This window comes from Telmatherina bonti (genome assembly GCF_933228915.1).
Source record: "Telmatherina bonti genome assembly, chromosome: 17".
Classification (NCBI taxonomy): Eukaryota; Metazoa; Chordata; class Actinopteri; order Atheriniformes; family Telmatherinidae; genus Telmatherina; species Telmatherina bonti.
In genome coordinates this window covers 22457722-22476230 of record NC_136615.1, presented here as the reverse complement: position 1 = coordinate 22476230, position 18509 = coordinate 22457722, and the positions used below count along the sequence as shown (strand labels likewise).

Below are 18509 nucleotides of genomic sequence, written 5' to 3'. Positions count from 1 at the left end.
GGTGTCTTAACATGTGGGAGGCGTTTTTGGCTCCTTTTCATAACCTTAAAACTCTGAAGTTAAGCTGAGTTGTTGAAGTAGTTTAGCTTAACATTTCTAAAACAATATTTTATTTTTTCAGGGTTGAGTATTAAAACTTCACACTAAACTTGATGCAAAAAAATATTAAGAGAAATTAACAATGGGGTCTGTTTATTCTGTCCTCACATGCAGGACACAATATAGACACCAACAACAGCTAATGTTTTGTCCTTCTCTCAGCTGGAATATTGAATAAAACATGCACAACCACATTCAAGCAAAAGTAAATGTGCCAATATAAAAATGTGATTTTCAATGAGCAGTGAGGAGGAACATTTTTTAATATGGAACTGGTTTTTCCAGGCTAGGCTACAGGCCGGAGAAATGACTCACCAGAATAATAACTGATCATATCTCATGATGCTTAGCTGGGCTCTAATTAGTGATGTGCTCTGTATGGCAAACTTGGGCAAAATTGCATATGAATTTGGTTCCAAGCAACAAATCATGTTTAAATTTGAAAGCAATTTAAATATGATACAAAGCATTGTTTGTAAATGAGAGTAGATGCTATTAATGTCATAACCAAAGTCAAATGTTATTTTACCCACATGCCTTCGGTGATTGATTACACTGAACAATGCATGATCATCATTCTCTGTTACTCCATTATAACCCTCTCCCTAGTAGTAGCAGCATTAATATCCCTGCCTAGCTTTCCAAATTATTTATTACTAAAACATAGGAAAACCAGTCCAGTACTGATATTTTACTCTGACCTGTTCTGCAAAAAGGTGTTGGACCTGGACAGAAAAAAACAACAGTACAGAACAATTGTACAGTAAGGAAATGAGGTACTGTATTCCTCTACAGCAGAGAAACAAAAACCAAACAAATCCCTTGTTGCTTAACATTAAAGCTAACTTTAGACCCACAGTATTGATAAATGCTTGTAAAAAAACAAAAACAAAAAAAAAGTTGTAAGGTTCGAACAATGCACATAGTATTGACAGTGATATTATTTCATTGCAGATAAAATATTGTTTCTCACCAGCTGCTTGAGTGCAAAACTCCACACCAGCTTCTTTCCTCTCTCTCTGCTCAAGTGGCAGTTGCCATGGCACCTGGTGGGGCTGCGCCACCACCGACACCTTGTACACAGTCAGAGGCTTCAGGTTGTGAAAGCGTAGTCTGTACCTTCCTGGCTTTACCACTGCATGCTCCACTCCGTCTAAGAACACAGTGTGACCATAATTACTGTTGCTAGGCAGCCAAGAGAGCTCGGCAGTGTCACGCTGGATGTCATCCACCCGAAGACCGCATGGCGCCACCACCACGTTGGCTCCAACCAGCAAGGTGCAGCGCAACTCGTCTGACAAGCCCCTGTCAGTGACCGCCAGCACTGACACGCGATGAACGCAGCCATCCAGGTCCAGCTTCTCCAGCAAACACTTGGTCCGGCCGCTGCATGGTAAACTGGCACGAAGTTCCCCGTCCACTAAAATGTTGTAGCCAGAGATGTTCCCCCAGCCCATAGGCACTACTGGAGGCTCCCAAGCCACAATAACACTCCGTGCCAGCTGCTTAATCAAAGTGATCTTACGGGGATAAGGCACAACGTCTTCAGCTAAGTCCTCAGGATCCAAGGGCCCCCCTGTCCCATTGCTACATGGAACCAAGGCATTACATGTGCCCAGGAAGCCATCCTGGGAGGCACCTCCATCTGCTGGCATCAAGGCCAAAGGTGCGTGGTCCAGAGGGCCCATGTCTTCCCCACCCTCCCCAGCTGCTTTTTCTTTGTCCTGGACAAATTCCACAAAGTTTGAAGGAACAAGTCCTCTTTGGCCATCCAGCAGCTCACCTGTAGTACAGACCAAAGCAGGGACATGGACGTAAGATTTAAGAAGAACTCAGAAATAACATTTCACCTGCCTCCACATGTGCATACATATGATTAAAAACCTTTGGAAATGCTGGAACCTGAAGAAGCTGAATCTAAAGATGTAAAGATGCTACTACAAGTGATGTATTGGTTAAATTAAGCACCTCTTATGACCTATTATAAGGCAAAGGCATCACTATGAGCACATTGGGACTGACTGAGCAAGAGGTGGTTGGCATGGATGTGCAAGGATGTCAAATGCTACCTCTCATGCTTCCCACAGTAAAAGAAAACATCGCTTTTAAACCTTTTCGAAGAAGTTGGACTTCCTTTGAAAAATTTCCAGGAACACATTCGAGTATGTAGTTACAGCAGTGAATTCAGGAAAAGACAATAAAAAGGCCACAATTGTGATGCAATTTTACCTAGAGGCAACAAAGGTCTCTCATCTTGCCCTTCACTCTCCTTTTCCACAAGCGCCTGGGAGACCTTAAGACCATCTGTGTGCAATTGTTCATGTGTTTATAAGAGATTGTGTGTGTATGTTGTTTGTGTATGATGGTGACTAAGCTGAGTCCCACTGAGTCATCATCCTAAAAGGGACTAAGGTCCCATCTTGTCAACAGCTTGGTCTGAGGCCCAAGTCTCCCTCATGTGTGGTAAATACAGAGCTCCTCCACAATGCCGTGCAATCTGACCGCCCACAGCTAATGAATCACTGCAGCTGAGTTCCACTGTGACTACGACAGACTGTGCTGGCTGTACGATTGCTAGCTAGGGGGATTAGGATTGCCTCTGATGGAGAAGCCTTTATAATTCTGAAGAGATTAAAGAGAGTCACTCTAATCAGCAGTTATGAAAAAGTTTTGAAAAGGAAGTTTTCCTAGCGACACCCAGTGTTGACTAAGATGAAGTCACAGAATAAACATGGCTAAAAGTCATATGATGGATATGGTCAGTGTAACTATTGTAAGCTGCTGTGCAAAAGCTATCTTTGCAGAAGTGTTTTCAGAAATGGCCGCATCATTAGAACTACAGTTCTTTTATATTGTGGTTTGATTGAGCTGTATTGCCACATATTAGCCCCAAAGTCAAGGAGATATAACAACAAAAGGTGCAAAATGCATGAAAATATAAACAATATTTAGTATAACGCACAGCAATCAATGTTGCTTAGACACTGTGACACACAGTAGATGCTGTAAGATACAAAGAGAACTAAATGCAACTACTGCAGTGAGAAGTAAATGTAAACTGGGGTATTCTTCTTGACATTTTTGTCATTTTAAGACAATTTATAATGATACCCATGCTGTGTTGTGTGTTTGGTTTTGTCTGTCAGGCATTCTTATCAACATCAGACAATGCAACAAAGAAAACCTCCTGAGAAGAATTGTTTTTTGTTATTTAAGTAACTGCCTATGAGCTTGATTTGCTAATGCAGCTGTTATCTCACACATAAAGCATCTTCGAACAGAGTTTCAATTTTAGCTAACTTCTCACCTTCATAGAAGCCATCGTCATCCATGTTTCCATACACGTACAGATACTTTCCAGCCACAAGGGGAAGCTCTGCTTCAGGATGCTCATTCGGTCCATCATAAGGGTTATAACTTAAAGATTAAAAATGAAACTTTTACTTATATTTATTTGCCAATGATTCATTCCACAAGTTTAACATTGGTGTTGTCTGTTTTGTTTACCTGTAACGGGCAGTGCAAAGGCGGACCTGGCCTGTGTAGCGAGGTTTGGACCTGGGTGATGGGCTGGCCTCATCCTCCATCTATTGATTAATGTAAAGTAAATGTTACTTTTAATTACAGTCAAATCAGTCAAATAAAAAATAGTATTTTATTACAAAAAATCTGACCTAAAACGTTTGAACAAATGACATAACTGAAGGAAATGGTAAATTATACATGTATTACTGCTGCAGTGTCACTCAGATGCACCTCTGATGGGGAAAGCTGTCGAAGCCTGCGGGGTTGGTCCGTTGTCACGGTGCTGGATTTGATAGACAGCTGTTCGGTTAGTTCTCTCCCTCCAATCTGGAGAGCGCAAGGCAAGAACTGGGAGATCAGTAGTGGTGTATTTGCTGCAATCTCATCACCTGGGAGACATGGATTTAAATAGCAAATAAAAGGCAGCCATCATTCCCTATACATCAATTTGCTGCTTATTGCAAACCTATTGATTGCTTGTTTAAAAGAGATCACGGTTAACACCCTTTATGGCAAAGGCAACTCTATCCCCATAAGGCATTTCTTTCTGTGGTCAACATATATCCCTAAGTACCACCCTGGAGGGAAAAAGCACATATAAAAAATGCAATAAATCTCAAATAGAAATCTGCAGCCTAAAAGTGCAAATAGCTGAATTCCTTGAGGAAATTAGAATAAGTCAACAACACAGATCCACTCCATCACAGGATTCTTGTGCCTTGTGAGAACGCTAATGCATTAGCACAAAAGCATCACTGAGTTCAGTTATAAGTGAAGAGAAAGAATTCCAGCACTTCAAAGACCTTTAGCCTGTGCTAGACTGTATAAATCTACATCAGTAATGTGGTTGTATTTGCAGGCTCTGCAGGTTGCGCAATGAGCCATTAGAATACTAATGTGTTAACTCATATTCATCTTACACATCAGATTTGAGACCGTTTTAGGTAGATTCAAATTACAAATAAGTGGTTCGTTCATTAATGGTGTCCATTGCTTGTCAGGAGGGGATTGAGCTGCTGTGAGAACTTGACATTACAAACCCCTATTAAAAGTTTTCTGAAGTCCTACATGAACTTTATTCTGTAATTTGATCCTTTGTTTGAACTTCTATTGCCAGAGAAGTACAAAGACATTATTTTTCTTTGATCACAGAACTTTTTTTTTTGTATTTACAAACTATAAATAAACATATAATGATGACTTGATGGCAAAGAAAAAGTCTGGAGTGACATGCTTACCATTGTGTTACATCACCCTGCATTTTAAAGATCATTATTATTCATTTGACAACTGAGGATATTATTTGTTGCATTTTGTAAAAGAATATTACTGAATACTGAAAAAATTACTGAAAAAACTTCAGCTGCTAAACAACTTCTGACTTCAGTTTCAGGAATTCAGTTCAATCAACTAAATTTTAATTAAACTTTATCTGATTGATATTTTTTGTATGGGATTTGGCTTTAAGTGATGACCTAAATCTTATTCTTTGCAGTAAAAAAAAAATGCTTCATCGAATGTTCCTGTTATACCCAAACCTGACACCCTCACATGTGTTGCTGGCACTGAATTATTTTCTTCTTACTTGTACTTATATAGCGCTTTTCTAGTCACGCAGACCACTCAAAGCACTTTACACTACTTGTCACATTCACCCATTCACACGCACACTCATACAACACACTCATACCCCGATAGGCACGTTGGGGGGCAGCTTGGGGTTCAGTGTCTTGCCCTAGGACACTTCGGCATGTAGTCAGGGGAAGCCTGGAATCAACCTCCCAACTTTCCAGTTGAAGGATGGCTGCTCTTCCTCCTGAGCTACAGCCGCCCCAATTCTACATTTTGTAATTTTTTAAAAGAAAACAAACAGTAAAGTTGGTCTCTGATAAAAAAAAAAATAAAAAAAAAATTAAAAGTTACTTTGCATTTGCAAAATGTAATGGGTAATTTTATGCTTATTTTAGCAACAACAGAAATATTATCAAAAGTGTGAAGGTTTGACTTTTAACTGACCCACCTTTTCTGGACTGGGATTCAAATTCAGCAATGTCCTGCGAGGGTTGTTTCTCTGTTGAAGATGGGACCTGGGATGCTGAGGTGGGATTATTTCTGATGATCTCCACAGGCTCTGATTGCAAACGAAAATTCAGCAGCTCTTTGGAAAGCTGGTGGAAATGATCACTGTGTAACCTGCATTTCTCCTCTAGGTCACAAACTTTGACCTTTGAAAGATAAGGAAAAGAGGAGAAATAATGATGATGAGCAAAGGAAAGAGGTGGGAGGGGGAGCCGGGAGGGAAAAGAGTGAACCAATAACACATGTAAATGTAGATACGAGCAAAATAAAAAGCATTCTATCTATCAGTGTTCATGGAACACTGAGATAATTACAAAAGGATCCCTAAAGAATGATTGCTTAGCTGTAGTGGTTATATCCAAACCTACTGCAAGTGTAAAATCACCTGCTGATACATAACAAAGCCAGATTATGATAACTAAGCCTGAGCACTGCAAATAGTTAATCCATTATATCACAGGCGTCCCACCAGAGGAAGCCATGCAGGATCTGAGGTCTTACAGTAAATATAGTAGTAATCAATCTCATTGAGTGCTCCTCTGGACTTTTATTTAGTATAAAACAGTTACAAAACACGTTGAGAGCTATGGTGATCTGTGAAGGAGGAGAAATCTAATCAGGGTGGAAATGAAATACCTGAAACATTCTGTCCTTATTGTTCTGTTTGGTAAAGAAAAACAAAGAAAAGGGGGGGACAGAAAAGAAGAAGTAACAAATGAAAAATTAAAAGAAAAAAGCAAAGTGAAGATAAAACAGAATAATAATGCAGAGAAAAGAAGGGACAGGCGATGAGCAACAACAAGAAAACATATGTTCAACTTAAAATGAACATAAAAGCAAGTAAATTAAAACACATTTGCATTCATTCATTCATTTTCCGAACCGCTTATTCCAATTCAGGGTCGCGGGGAAGCTGGAGCCTATCCCAGCCGGCTTTGGGCGACAGGCAGGGTACACCCTGGACAGCTCGCCAGTCCATCGCAGGGCCACACACAGAGAGACGAACAACCACACTCATGCTCACACTCACTCCTAGGGGCAATTTAGAGTGACCAATTAACCTATCATGCATGTCTTTGGATGGTGGGAGGAAGCCAGAGTACCTGGAGAGAACCCACACATACACTGGGAGAACATGCAAACTCCACACAGAAAGGCCACTGACCAAACCAACCAAGGATCGAACCAGTGACCTTCTTGCTGTGAGGCCACAGTGCTAACCACTGCGCCACCGTGCAGCCATTTGCATTCATGTTAAACTTATTATTTAAAAATTATTCAAGATGGAAAATTCACAAAGGCTTATTTATTAGTTTTCTTCTACAGATACTGGAGCTGCGTCTTGACTCTTTCAGAGATAATAGCTTATTCAAGTAGAGAAAGAGGTCAGTAAATAAGATTTGTACAGCAGGAATTTTTTTTTCTGACCAAACAGTTTTTCTGAACCAACCTGTTGAGTAAAGTCAGATTTAAATGCTTCAGATGGATGACAAACATGACCTCACATGAACTGCATTCAAAGAAGTCTGCAAGCCATTGTCACAGAGGGATTTAGGGTGAAATTATAAAATAGTTTCCACTAGATGAGACGGTGACACATTTCAAAAGGCTGCAATGAAGCATTGTGGGTCATGTGTTTGATCACAGGGGAAAAGTCAGCTCAGATGTAGCAATAGGATATGTGGGTCTAAAACTGAAAGCTAGTTAAATAAGTTAAGTGACACATATTTTAAAACACAAGATAAAAAATTATTAGGGAGAGAGAGAAACATTTAGGAATGTAAATACTAAGGTAAAACCGAGTTAATTTACACTTGCGGCAGAGGGGATCAGACAGCAAACTGACAATAATGACACGCCCCCAGTTTGTTTGACTTCACTAAAAAAGTGTTTTCACAACCACAACAAGATCCATTAAGTTTCTGTCACTGTTCATAAGAGGCACACACACTCAGGTTAATGCCTCATGCTGCAACAACTAACAGTAATGCATCAACATGAAAGCCCCTATTTGTCCACCGTTTGTCCACTTACACACGTTTTCTCTTATTTACCCAGATAAAACCTCATCTTAAAGCAATGCTGGTGTGTGTGTGTGATTTGTGTCTATTTGGCCTTGTACATCAATACTTTGATATTTTGACAAGTGTATATTTCTTCTATTCAATGAGTGAAAATTCTACATGTAAAATCACCTGAAAATGGATCATTTTGAAAAATAATTGAGGTTGAAGAAATTTTCCAGATGAAGTGTTGTGTGAATATGGAATAGCTAGTCTTTTGTAATGTTATATGAGATTATATGTCATCATCTACTTAATTTCATGTCAGGACATGTGCCGCAGGGACAGCATTAGTGCACAACTTTTTAACAGGAACTTTTTAAAAGGTTTTCTCATAAATTTAAAGTTACTTGCAGCCTGCATTGCAGAGAGAAAGAATCAGGTGATCACTGTCGCATAAACCAACACAGAACCAGCTACCATGATCACAAACTGGATCAGACCCATAGCTGATGGAATAATTTAGAGAATACGAGGCTTTTTACAGAAGGGTAACAAGAAAATTTTGATGCTTCATTTGGAATTTTTTTTTTAAAAAAAGCTTTTCGATTATCTGTCAGTGTTACTAGATAAGTTGCATGGACACTAGATGAGAGGTATGCACAATATTATATAATCAGAAATGATAAAGAGTTAAGAGGATTTCGGAGGTGAAACCTGGTCAAAATACTTGTGTTCCTGTGGAAAAGCATGGAGCTATTGTTTTAACCCTGTGTGTGGCAGAGCTCTGGGAAAAGTCACAGTGTACGTTCCCAGTTCCATCAAGAAAAACTTAATACTCAACAAACCATCGTGAAAATGAAGTAAATCATTCATTATTTTAAAAAGAAAACTTAAACTTTGTCTCAGAAACACAATATTCATGTACAGCTCAGCTGTCTTTAGTGATACTGTACCTTTAACAGGTGTACTGCTTCATCATGTTCCTGGTCAATTTGAACCCAAGCCTGCAGGGAACACACAGAAACACACAGTGACAGCTGACACCGTGATCACAGTCCATGAGGTAGAGTAGGCAGCACACAGCTGACATACTGTCAGCGCAGTAACATGGATGAAGCTCACTGGTTCGTCATAACAGAGCTCCAATGAAGAGTAACTGATCTATCTTAAAGCCTGTTCAAGTCCAGTTAAAGGTGGTGAAAGTCTTCAATACTAAGCTACATTTTTGTCAAACAGGAGAAGTGTGTCTGGATCAGCGGTGTCTTTTTTTTTATTATTTAAAATGTTTTTCAGCCAAAGCATCATCAATGCATTTCCATAGTTTTTATCATAAGCTTAAGATTAGATGTTGCAAGAATACAATGCAATAAATGTTTGAAGTAATGAAAGAGTATGTACAATTAAACTAGTTTTAATAAATTTAATAGGTTTTTGCAATTTTATTGACAGCTATGATGACGCCATTTTTAGCAGAGCTGCTCATCACAAGATCAGAGGAGCTGAAGCTGAACCTATATTTCTTGAAAAAGAAGGTTTTTGTGTTTCTGGAATGATAACAGCGTTTCGGAGAAACAGCACAAACTAGCTACTGATAAATCAATAACTGAACAAGCTGCTATGTGTGAAGTCACTGCACAAAATCAATGATCTGTTAAAAAAAAAAAAATCTTTGTCAGCAGAAAGAGGGGAAAAAAGCTGTTTTTCACTGTATATGTGGCTGTACCTTTTGCAGCTGATTGATCTCCTTCTGCTTGGTGTGAAGGGCCACCAAGGCGTGCTCATGCTCTGTCTGCAACTGCTGCTTTAGCTCGACAGCTTCATGCATATGCTAGGGGGAGACAAAGGAGGCTGTTAAGAAATGATTTCTCACAGTATTGTGAATAAATTTTTCAGCAACAGACAAAGTAAAAAGAAAAACTTAGAAACTTTAAAGCCTTAGCATTTGTTTAAATACTACTGTTACAGAGAGGCAGGTGTACTCTGCAGTAGCAAGGGGCAGAGCTACAGAGGTGCTCAGGAAAATACTGGAAAACTCTGAAATCTCATTGGACACCCCACATGCCTCCTAAAGGGATTGACAGGTCATTAAATGAGGAAGATAGAAACGTCTCTTCAGACATGGATCACATGTGTCACTAAATCAGTCTGAAATATATTTTATAGCTTCATAATTTGTCACCTTTTATAAAATATTGGCATTTGGCTGCACACTTCTAGAAGAGATTTAGTTAGTGTGCAAGGACAACTGCTAATGTTATGAAAGGCTAGTAAACTAATGTCAGCCTGAAGCTACAAGGCTATGCTAATCTAAATATGTGGTTTCACTAGATTACTTTCAAGATAATGTGGAGAAACCATGTCATATTTGGTTTGCAGTGACTGTATTGAGGAACTACAAATCATCTTTTTTTACACATTTGAATCGCAGGCTCCGCTTATTCCACAAGAACGAGAACTTCTTTCTTGTTCTTTTGGCCCTGAGAAAAAAATGACGTAAATTTGTTCATGGGGACATAGATGAAGACAGTTCTTGACACGTTGGGCTGGTAGAACTTTTTCTTGTGGGACTCCGAGAAGTATTGTGTGATTCGTTGGACATTTTAAGGTGGACGTGGTTAACATGGAAAACCATGAAGAGGACAGTTGCCGCTTCCATGTTTTTGCTGACAGGTTAAACGGACTGTAAGACAGTTGTTTCATAAAACAGCTGATCAAGTTGGTGAGAAACATTTTTACATGTGGCATTTAAACACATGGACCCAGCTACATGCACCACCTGCCCTGAAGTGGACAAAGTTTTTTGTTAAATATGACAGGTTCATTGCCCTTAAAAGTAACATATTTCTGACTTTTTGTATTTGGAGAGCAAGCTAATGGTCTGGAAATTCGCTAGGTTGGCTATGCCGTGCTTGACTTTGAAGTCATTGGAAAGAATGGTGTGATGGCCTGCTGGGATGCCTTTTTTGAATTACCTGGAGAGTCTGCCCTTCCTCCACAGAGGTTCCAGAAACCAAGGAGAAATGCCTTTGCGGCCTGCCGCCGCATTGAAGCTACCGACACTAAAGATGGGTTTCTGGGGCATGTGCGTTTGTCTAGTGGGGTCCTGTAACAGTCCCTCCTAACAGTGAGCTGCTTGTATGGGCCAGGACCAGGATGGGCCCAGCCAGTGCTGACCACTGTGCCATGGTTGATGCTCTGCCCAATGCTAGTGGAGTGGGAGTGGCCAGGACCATTGGAGTGGTAAGCGGCACACCACCATTACATGGAGGACACAGTTCAGGCCAAAGCAGACCCCAGCCCCACTGTCCACAGCCCTTACAGCCCAGAATGTGGAGTTAGCTACACAAGTCTTTGTGGGCGGACACAAAAACACCCAATCTAACGCCTCCATCAGATGCTACGCCCGAACTGCTGAGAGGAGAAGCCATTGATCCCTACATTACCACATACTGCACACCAAACCAACCAATTTACCTTTCTGCTGATCGTTTTCAACTTCTTGCAAATCTTTGCAATTGGTGATCCAGATTGTGTATATAAAGATGCTTTATTTCTCAAACACAGTTTATTACAGCAGTATATGTGAGTGCATGTGTTAAAGAAAGGAAAACACATATACGCCCCCCACGCCCCCTCTGGCCACCCCATGTCCAGCTCTGCCACTGTGAATTGCAGTTCGCAACACTGCATTCGCATGATAGCTGGGGGATAAAAGTAGTATTGCTGAAGCAAAAGCTCAGTGCATCAGCTTGATTGCATTAAATCCTACAATTAAAAGAAAAGTATCAACTAAGCTTCTCAGATTAAACCAAGCTATTGAACCGAACGGTTTTCAGGAGAGAACATCACTCAACTGCCTGTATATTCAATACTATGCTACCTCAAGCTGTCACTCAATTTAGCAGTAAACCTGGAAGCAGGGGGAAACAGCTGGCTTTCCTCTCTCTGACAGTGTCAAAATATACCTACCAGCCATCTTAAATGTCAGTAATTAACACATTATGACCTGTTTTTTTAAGGTCACAATCATCATCTTATTGCACTCTCACACAAAATGACACTGCAGGAGTACAGCAAGTAAATGACGACAGAAGAGTTTCCATTCCTCTTGGCTTTTTGCTCCATATTGTTCCATGTACATCTATGACATCTTTTACTTTATATTGTGATCTGACTCAGATAAAGATGTCATGCATGGCCATGCAAGCTCATGTCAAACCTTTGCCAAATTAGTCGGGTTATGATTTAGCATCTTGCAGAAACTGAGTTAAGGCCATAAGACAGTTCTGTGAGTTTAAGAAGAAGAGGCAGCTTAGAAAGCTTAGACATTTGGATTTTTCCCTGTGTTCTGTCTTCCTTGAAAAAAAGAGACAAGCTTCTTTACCTCCCAGAGTGACTTCGAAGCATCCTGAGCAGACAGCCACCACTTTGCATAATCAGAGAGGCTTTAAGCTACCAAGGACTGGGGTGGCTAAGAGGCTGTCACTGGCGCCTGAGTATAAAAAAAAAACTACTACTTTTTTTTGCACATTCAGGCTTTATATTTACATAGTTGCAACTTTTAACAACAACCCAGTGAACGTATGTTAAATTTAATAGTCCTGGTATACTTTGGTGGAGCACTTTTGTGCACTTTAATCACTGATTTAAATTCCCACCAGTGGTTTTAAGGAAAAGTTTGCTGCATCAACTAATGTAATACCAACTTAACCCTCAATCAAGCCCTGTATGCAAGCAGAGCTGCAGTATAAAGTGAAAAAAGGACTATATGGACTATTATGGTTTCTATAGGGTTAATTTTCTAAGCTTTCTAAGCTTTTCTGAAGCTTTAAAAACAATTATTTCTCCAGCTAAGTTTTATCTTATAAAACTAGAAAAGCTTTTCAATACTATAAAACATGTTGCCTCTCTGTTTTTTTCATGTTGTGCTTCCTCCATCTCTGCTTTCTCCACCCACGTCGTCCTATGTAATTTTCTCTTAATAGTCTCTTTGTCTCCATAATCAATGCCCAATGAGAAAGTGACAAAGCTTTCATTGCTGCATCTGAAAGCGGGTCAGTTTTTCTCACATGGGTACATTTCTCTTTCAAATATCCTGACAACAGACAATCGATAGGAGATGCAGGGAGGCGAGGATTTGTAATGGGAGTGCCTCTCGTAGTGCAGCGAGCCTGTGTCTGATTACTGCTGGCAGACAGAAGCTCAATGGAAAGAGAGCCTCTGTTCAAAACAAATGCTACTTCGACCCATATGTCACACCTGTTTACCTGAAAAGTTTTCTTAAAAAAACAAACAAATGGGTGAGGAATTATTTCCAAACAATTTGACCAGCACACATACACACAAATACATAAATAAAAATATGTATATGTGTGGTGTTGTGGGAAAGCTGGAGCCCATCCCAGCAATTAGGAGGCAAGAAGCAGGGTACACCCTGGACAGGTTGCCAGTCCATCTCAGGGCCAAAACAGAGAGACAAACAACCAGGAACACTCACATTTATGAATTTAGAGTGATCAGTTAACCTAACGTGGATGTCTTGAATGTGGAAGAAAGACCCCCCCCCACCCAGAGCTAAAGTTTGATCCGTCGACAAGCTAAACTCCCACTGCTGAGGGATGGTTTAGGTTTGAGTCATCCTAAATCTTCAGCTTTACTCATTTGTGCTCCATGTGTCAGGTGTGTTATAGTCACTCTACCCGGTGGTGTGTTCAGTAAAATTTAGAATAAAGCTCATTAGCATTTGGTGATTCATAAGTTAATGATTTATTCTAAATGCCTCTGGAGAAATTAGGTAAATGACAGACTTTTTTTCATGAATACAAGAAAAATCCTTTGTTTCTGCAGGACAACTGCAAATGTATAATAATGCACTCAGGTTGTGCTAAAACTTCTCACCACACTGAAATATACTTTCTGACATTATTAAGTTGTCTGAATTTGATCACAAGGTGTCTTTTAAGGAAAATGTTAGACAAAAATAATTTATTTATGATGATTTATCACAGAAATAATACAGAGTGAATTAAAAATGACATAAATGTACAGTAAAATCCAGCTGAGATGGCTTCCTGCCAGAGTCTACTTAATTTAGAAAAGGACACCATTAATATTTGTATTTTGGAGTAAATTGGATTTCTTGCCTTCAGAGCCTGTTCCAGATGATCCACTTTGGTCTGGAGCTGGCTCCTCTGCTGTTGGGCCACTTCTCGCTCCTGGCTTACTACAGCAAAGGTTTGTCTCAGCTGCTCATAATCCGATCGCACCTGCAGGGACATGAATCACAAATGAAGTTCCAGACATTAGAGAGAACAGAGTGAAAAGGAGAAATAACAGGAGCAAAAGGATGTAATGTTGATTGTTAACAACGTAAATACAGAGACAATGAACAATCAGTGGAGGCAAAAGCAATAAGAAAAACACACAAACAAAAAACTTTGTTTTAATTCAAAATGCGGCTGTTTTTTTCTCTTTTTTTTTCAAGAAGTCCTGCATGCAATTTTTATGAGGTTTGCTTTTGCAGCAGATCTCATTTTTACATTTATGAATAGAGAAGGGATTTTTATTTCTTTTGTTGGCTGGAGGGTTGATTTAGAGTTCACAAACTGAAGAGAAATTAATCAGCACATTTCCATTTAGTCTTGATGAGACTGAGCCGCTGACTTAAGCATTCTGCCTCTCATTTTGACATCACTTAGTGGCCTTGAGCTTGTTCCTCTAAAGGTGGCCTCAAAAGACTGGGCTGAACAATCCCTAAGCCACGCAACCATCTTCTTGTTAATTAGCAACACACAGGAATCAACAATAGAGAAGCTCAGTCACTTAGAGTGCATAAAACCAAACCGCTGCGAAAGATTAGATTAGTTATTTAGGATTCATTTCAAGTTGCAAATCTAATTCTCCATAGAAGATGAAAATGCAGCAAAAGATCTAAAACATTATAAATATTATGCAATTACCATTACCATTTTTTTTTCTAATCAAATTTGTTATTTTAAAAAACAGTGAATTTTAATAAACATCATATTTATGTATGCAAGATTATTGCAAAGCTCATTTCCATCTTAAGTCTTGTTTAATAGAACAGCAATTCCATCGATAATCATTATGTTTTTCACATAATGAATTGGATCTATCTGTGGAAGTACTGCTGGAGGGTGTCCAGATATCTTAAATATTTCTTTCCAACCAGTTGTAGTGAATGAAGATCATATATTTGAGTCAGAATTGCACACATTCAGCAGCACACAGTACTTCTCAGAAGCTGGACACCAGTTTACTCACACAGCACGTGTGCATCCTTTCAAGCCTCTTGTTCACAGAAAAGGACACACCCTTTCACTGCTGTGACAAGACTGCACGTCAAATGCTGACTCTCGTGAGGTTCCTCGTTATTGGCCAAGTTACCAGATGACTAAGATCCAAAACGTAAGGGTGTGTTATGGTTTTAGAGTGTTTGTCCTGGTTTCCTGTTTTATTTTGTAGTTTTCCTCCACTGTGTATTTGGTTTAGCCTCCCTTTCCTCCTCATCAATGCACCTGGTTTCATTTCATTCATTCAATCCACCTGTGTCTTGTTGTGTTCTGTGTATATCTACCAGTTCAGTTCTCATTTGCCAGCTCATTGTTGTATTCTGCTTTTTGCACTTCTGTTGGAGTAAAACACCTTTGCTTGCATCCTGCCTCCTTCTGCATTCCCATGACCTGCATTTGAATCCTGCACCATCCTCAGTTTGTGACATGATGCAGACTTGAATTTATTTGGAAAGAAGATGCCTTTGTAAAACCAATAAGCAAAAAAAAAAAAAAAAAAACTGCAGAAAAAAAAAAAAAGAATTTACTTCACCTTCAGGAATCTGGCTCCAACTCTGCAGTTCTTCTCCACAGTCAGCTACTGAAAGCCAGTGTATTATAATGCCATTATGATCATAATGGACATTGTTATGAGCTATAATGGAGAGTTTAGTAATTCAACCAAAAAGCTCCACGTGTATCAAAGAGATGGCCTCCTTTCAGCAACCAGCAGAATGCATCTTATAAAGGTATGTGCAAATGAGATAAGACTCACAAATATACTGATAAATATATGAACTTTGGCTTTACATTCCAGGAGACGGGTGTTGATGAGTGTCATATGTACTCTGCTTAGAAGCTGGTTTTAAAAAAGCGGACTAATCACACTTATAAAGGAATTAGAGTCAAGTATGTTGTTGCCAAAGAGTCGAGTGCTGAATTGTCAGATGTCATGGACGTGTCAAGAGAGGAATCAACACAGCCAAGAAGAGTGCTTTCCAGATGTGTCTCTACTCTAAGCTGCTAAGGAAAAAGTAAACACTGAACCAGTCTGAGGTTTGATTACTTTCATGGGAAATAGTCTTATCATGTGCTGGAATTATTCACGTCTACATGGAAGGTTTTACTTCTCCAAAGCGCACTGAGCTGCTGCACAATTACCATGTCTGGGTCACCAAACTCTCATATCTTCCTGACAAAACATATGCAAGGTCACACTTCAGTCAACAGTATGATCTCCCCTGCTCCATCACTGAAACTATTTGGGGGTCCTTGGCCTGGAAAACATTGAAGACTCCTGAATTAAACTATGCATCTAAGTTCAAGAACACTTCTTGCATCATTTAATTAACTTAAACAGAAAGTTTCAAAAAGTATAAAATTTTTACAGACTGGGAAGAGTTGCAAATGTGTATGGTGTAAACAAAATATTTACTATGGTAACAATAGAAGAGAATTAGCATTTCATTCATTCTTGAGATCAGGGTAGGAAAAAAATTACATCGTAGATGGTATGCAAGGTCCCTTAAGCAAGCATGCCATGTCTTTTTCTTTGAAGTTTCTGCAATTTTCATAACTTAATCCTCAGATTTTACATGTGGTAAAATTTATCCCGACACTCCCCTTATTACTTCCATATTTGCACACAAGTGCGCACAGGTTAAAATACATTTCTGAATATAGTATTGCATTTGTGTCAACAAGCTATCCTAAAGGTTACAGTGAAGTGTAAGAGCATTCATTTTCCTTAAAAAAAAAAAAAAAAAACTGTCAGAAAAACACAGCTAGATTGGATAATTGTCCTCAACACCTAAAAAGATCCTTCAAAGCAATTGCAATTTATTTTCTCTGATTGCTTTCTCTAATGATGCTGCAACTGTCTTGTTTCCTCATTTCACACTCGGTGTCTGCAGCTCTCCTTTGCCTCTTTCATTATTCATTTGCCGTCTATACGCAGTCCAGTACATTCCGCCTGTGCCTTTGCAATGATTGCCATTACAAGCCAACCAAACTCGCTCACATTGTATATTTGGCAGGAGTGAACATGCAATGGCCCTACTTTCTTTTCATGTCTGTGCCCACCTTGTCAGGGCACAGATGGCATCGTTTTTGGAGCAAGAGCGCAGAACAGTGACTGGACACGTGTCAATTCTGCCCCCTCTGTGAAAGTCCCTATTAGCGCCAGAGCAGCTAATTGCCTACAATCACAGACCGTCACTGTCTCTCCTTCTGGGTCAGTGAGTGTGGAGTTGAATCGTTTTTGGTTTTATTTTTATATATATATATATAAAAATGTGCATGTGTGAAATCTGCAAAAGCACATTAAGAAGAGGGACATGTAGGTGACATCAGTGCCATGTGTGCATATTTGTAACATTATGAGCATAAAGATAGAATTATAGTTTTGCTAGTTGATGATCCCACAGCCACAGGTGTGCAAGAGAAATAAGGTCCCCACTAAGTCTATTTTAAGACACTATTGACAATTTGGTCAACAACTGATCAGCATTGTGATCAATGTTTAGTCAGTGTGTCAGTGTGTGTCATTGCAATACATAATTTATACGCTAAGTGTGTGAATGACTGACCTGGTCATACTTGGATGCTTTCAGGTGGTGGCTGATAAGCTCAAGGTTCAAACGATTTTTTTCCTGCAAGGCAGCATGAAGCTTTGCTTTCTGAGAAGAGAGGGAGAAAAAAAAAAGAGCTTATTGTCTTGTTATAATATGATACATCTTCCTCATTCACTGGCTTTATGTCTGAGTGCATAATGTATGCAAGCCACACAGAACAACTCCATCTTAAAGCTTTTAAATAAGAGACAGATGAAAGACTCAGGTTAGTTCTGATCCCTCCCTCTGCCTTTGTGTGTGTGTGTGTGTGTGTGTGTGTGTGTGTGTGTGTGTGTGTGTGTCGATAAGCTTTTCTCTAAGATGCTGTCTGGAGGACAAAACCCGCAGCTGCATACTGTCACCCTCCATTTGCTATGTTGCACTGGCAGTGGAGGAGTGCTGAAAAAGACGAGAGATTGGAAGAAAAGATCAGGAGTGAGATGGAAGAGTGCAAGGGAGTAGAGGTGGATAACTTGGATGGCAAGAAAAAAAAAGCAACAGGAAGTGAAAAGATGTGCGGGGGGGACAAAAAGAGAAAAAGTGTAAAGCAAGAATGACTGCACGCTAACTTTGCTAATTGGGTTTAATTTTGTAAAACTGCTACCGCCAAAGATTAGATTAAATTGCAAGATGAGTAAAAGGATTGAAAAGAAGTGTACAGTTCCTGTCTGCTCTCTCCACAGTCCACATTCCCAGTCAGAGGTTGTCATGCCAGTGGTACCGCAGGTACTCAAGCATTACATAATTATGCCAGACTCAAAGTAGGCCAACGCTCTCCTCCTCTCACAGCTCTGAGCATTCAGGAGTGATTTTACTGTGACTGACCATATACTGGCTCTTAATACCACTTTGTGCTGCTGATTGTCATTCTCAGCATCCCTGAATAATATGTGAGG

General features: G+C 39.7%; 1 protein-coding gene across 1 annotated transcript in view; it reads right to left on the bottom strand.

Annotated features, from left to right (window-relative positions):
• The window catches only part of rimbp2a (RIMS binding protein 2a), a gene marked incomplete at both ends in the record, with an annotated part of 62389 nt that overhangs the window by 12323 nt on the left and 31557 nt on the right, over positions 1-18509 (bottom strand). The window contains 10 exons of the mRNA XM_079256463.1: positions 801-824; positions 1073-1882; positions 3407-3516; positions 3607-3686; positions 3856-4013; positions 5645-5849; positions 8663-8713; positions 9433-9537; positions 13853-13975; positions 17590-17679. Of these exons, the coding sequence (XP_079112589.1) occupies positions 801-824; positions 1073-1882; positions 3407-3516; positions 3607-3686; positions 3856-4013; positions 5645-5849; positions 8663-8713; positions 9433-9537; positions 13853-13975; positions 17590-17679 (1756 nt within the window). The remainder of the gene's footprint in view (positions 1-800; positions 825-1072; positions 1883-3406; positions 3517-3606; positions 3687-3855; positions 4014-5644; positions 5850-8662; positions 8714-9432; positions 9538-13852; positions 13976-17589; positions 17680-18509) is intronic.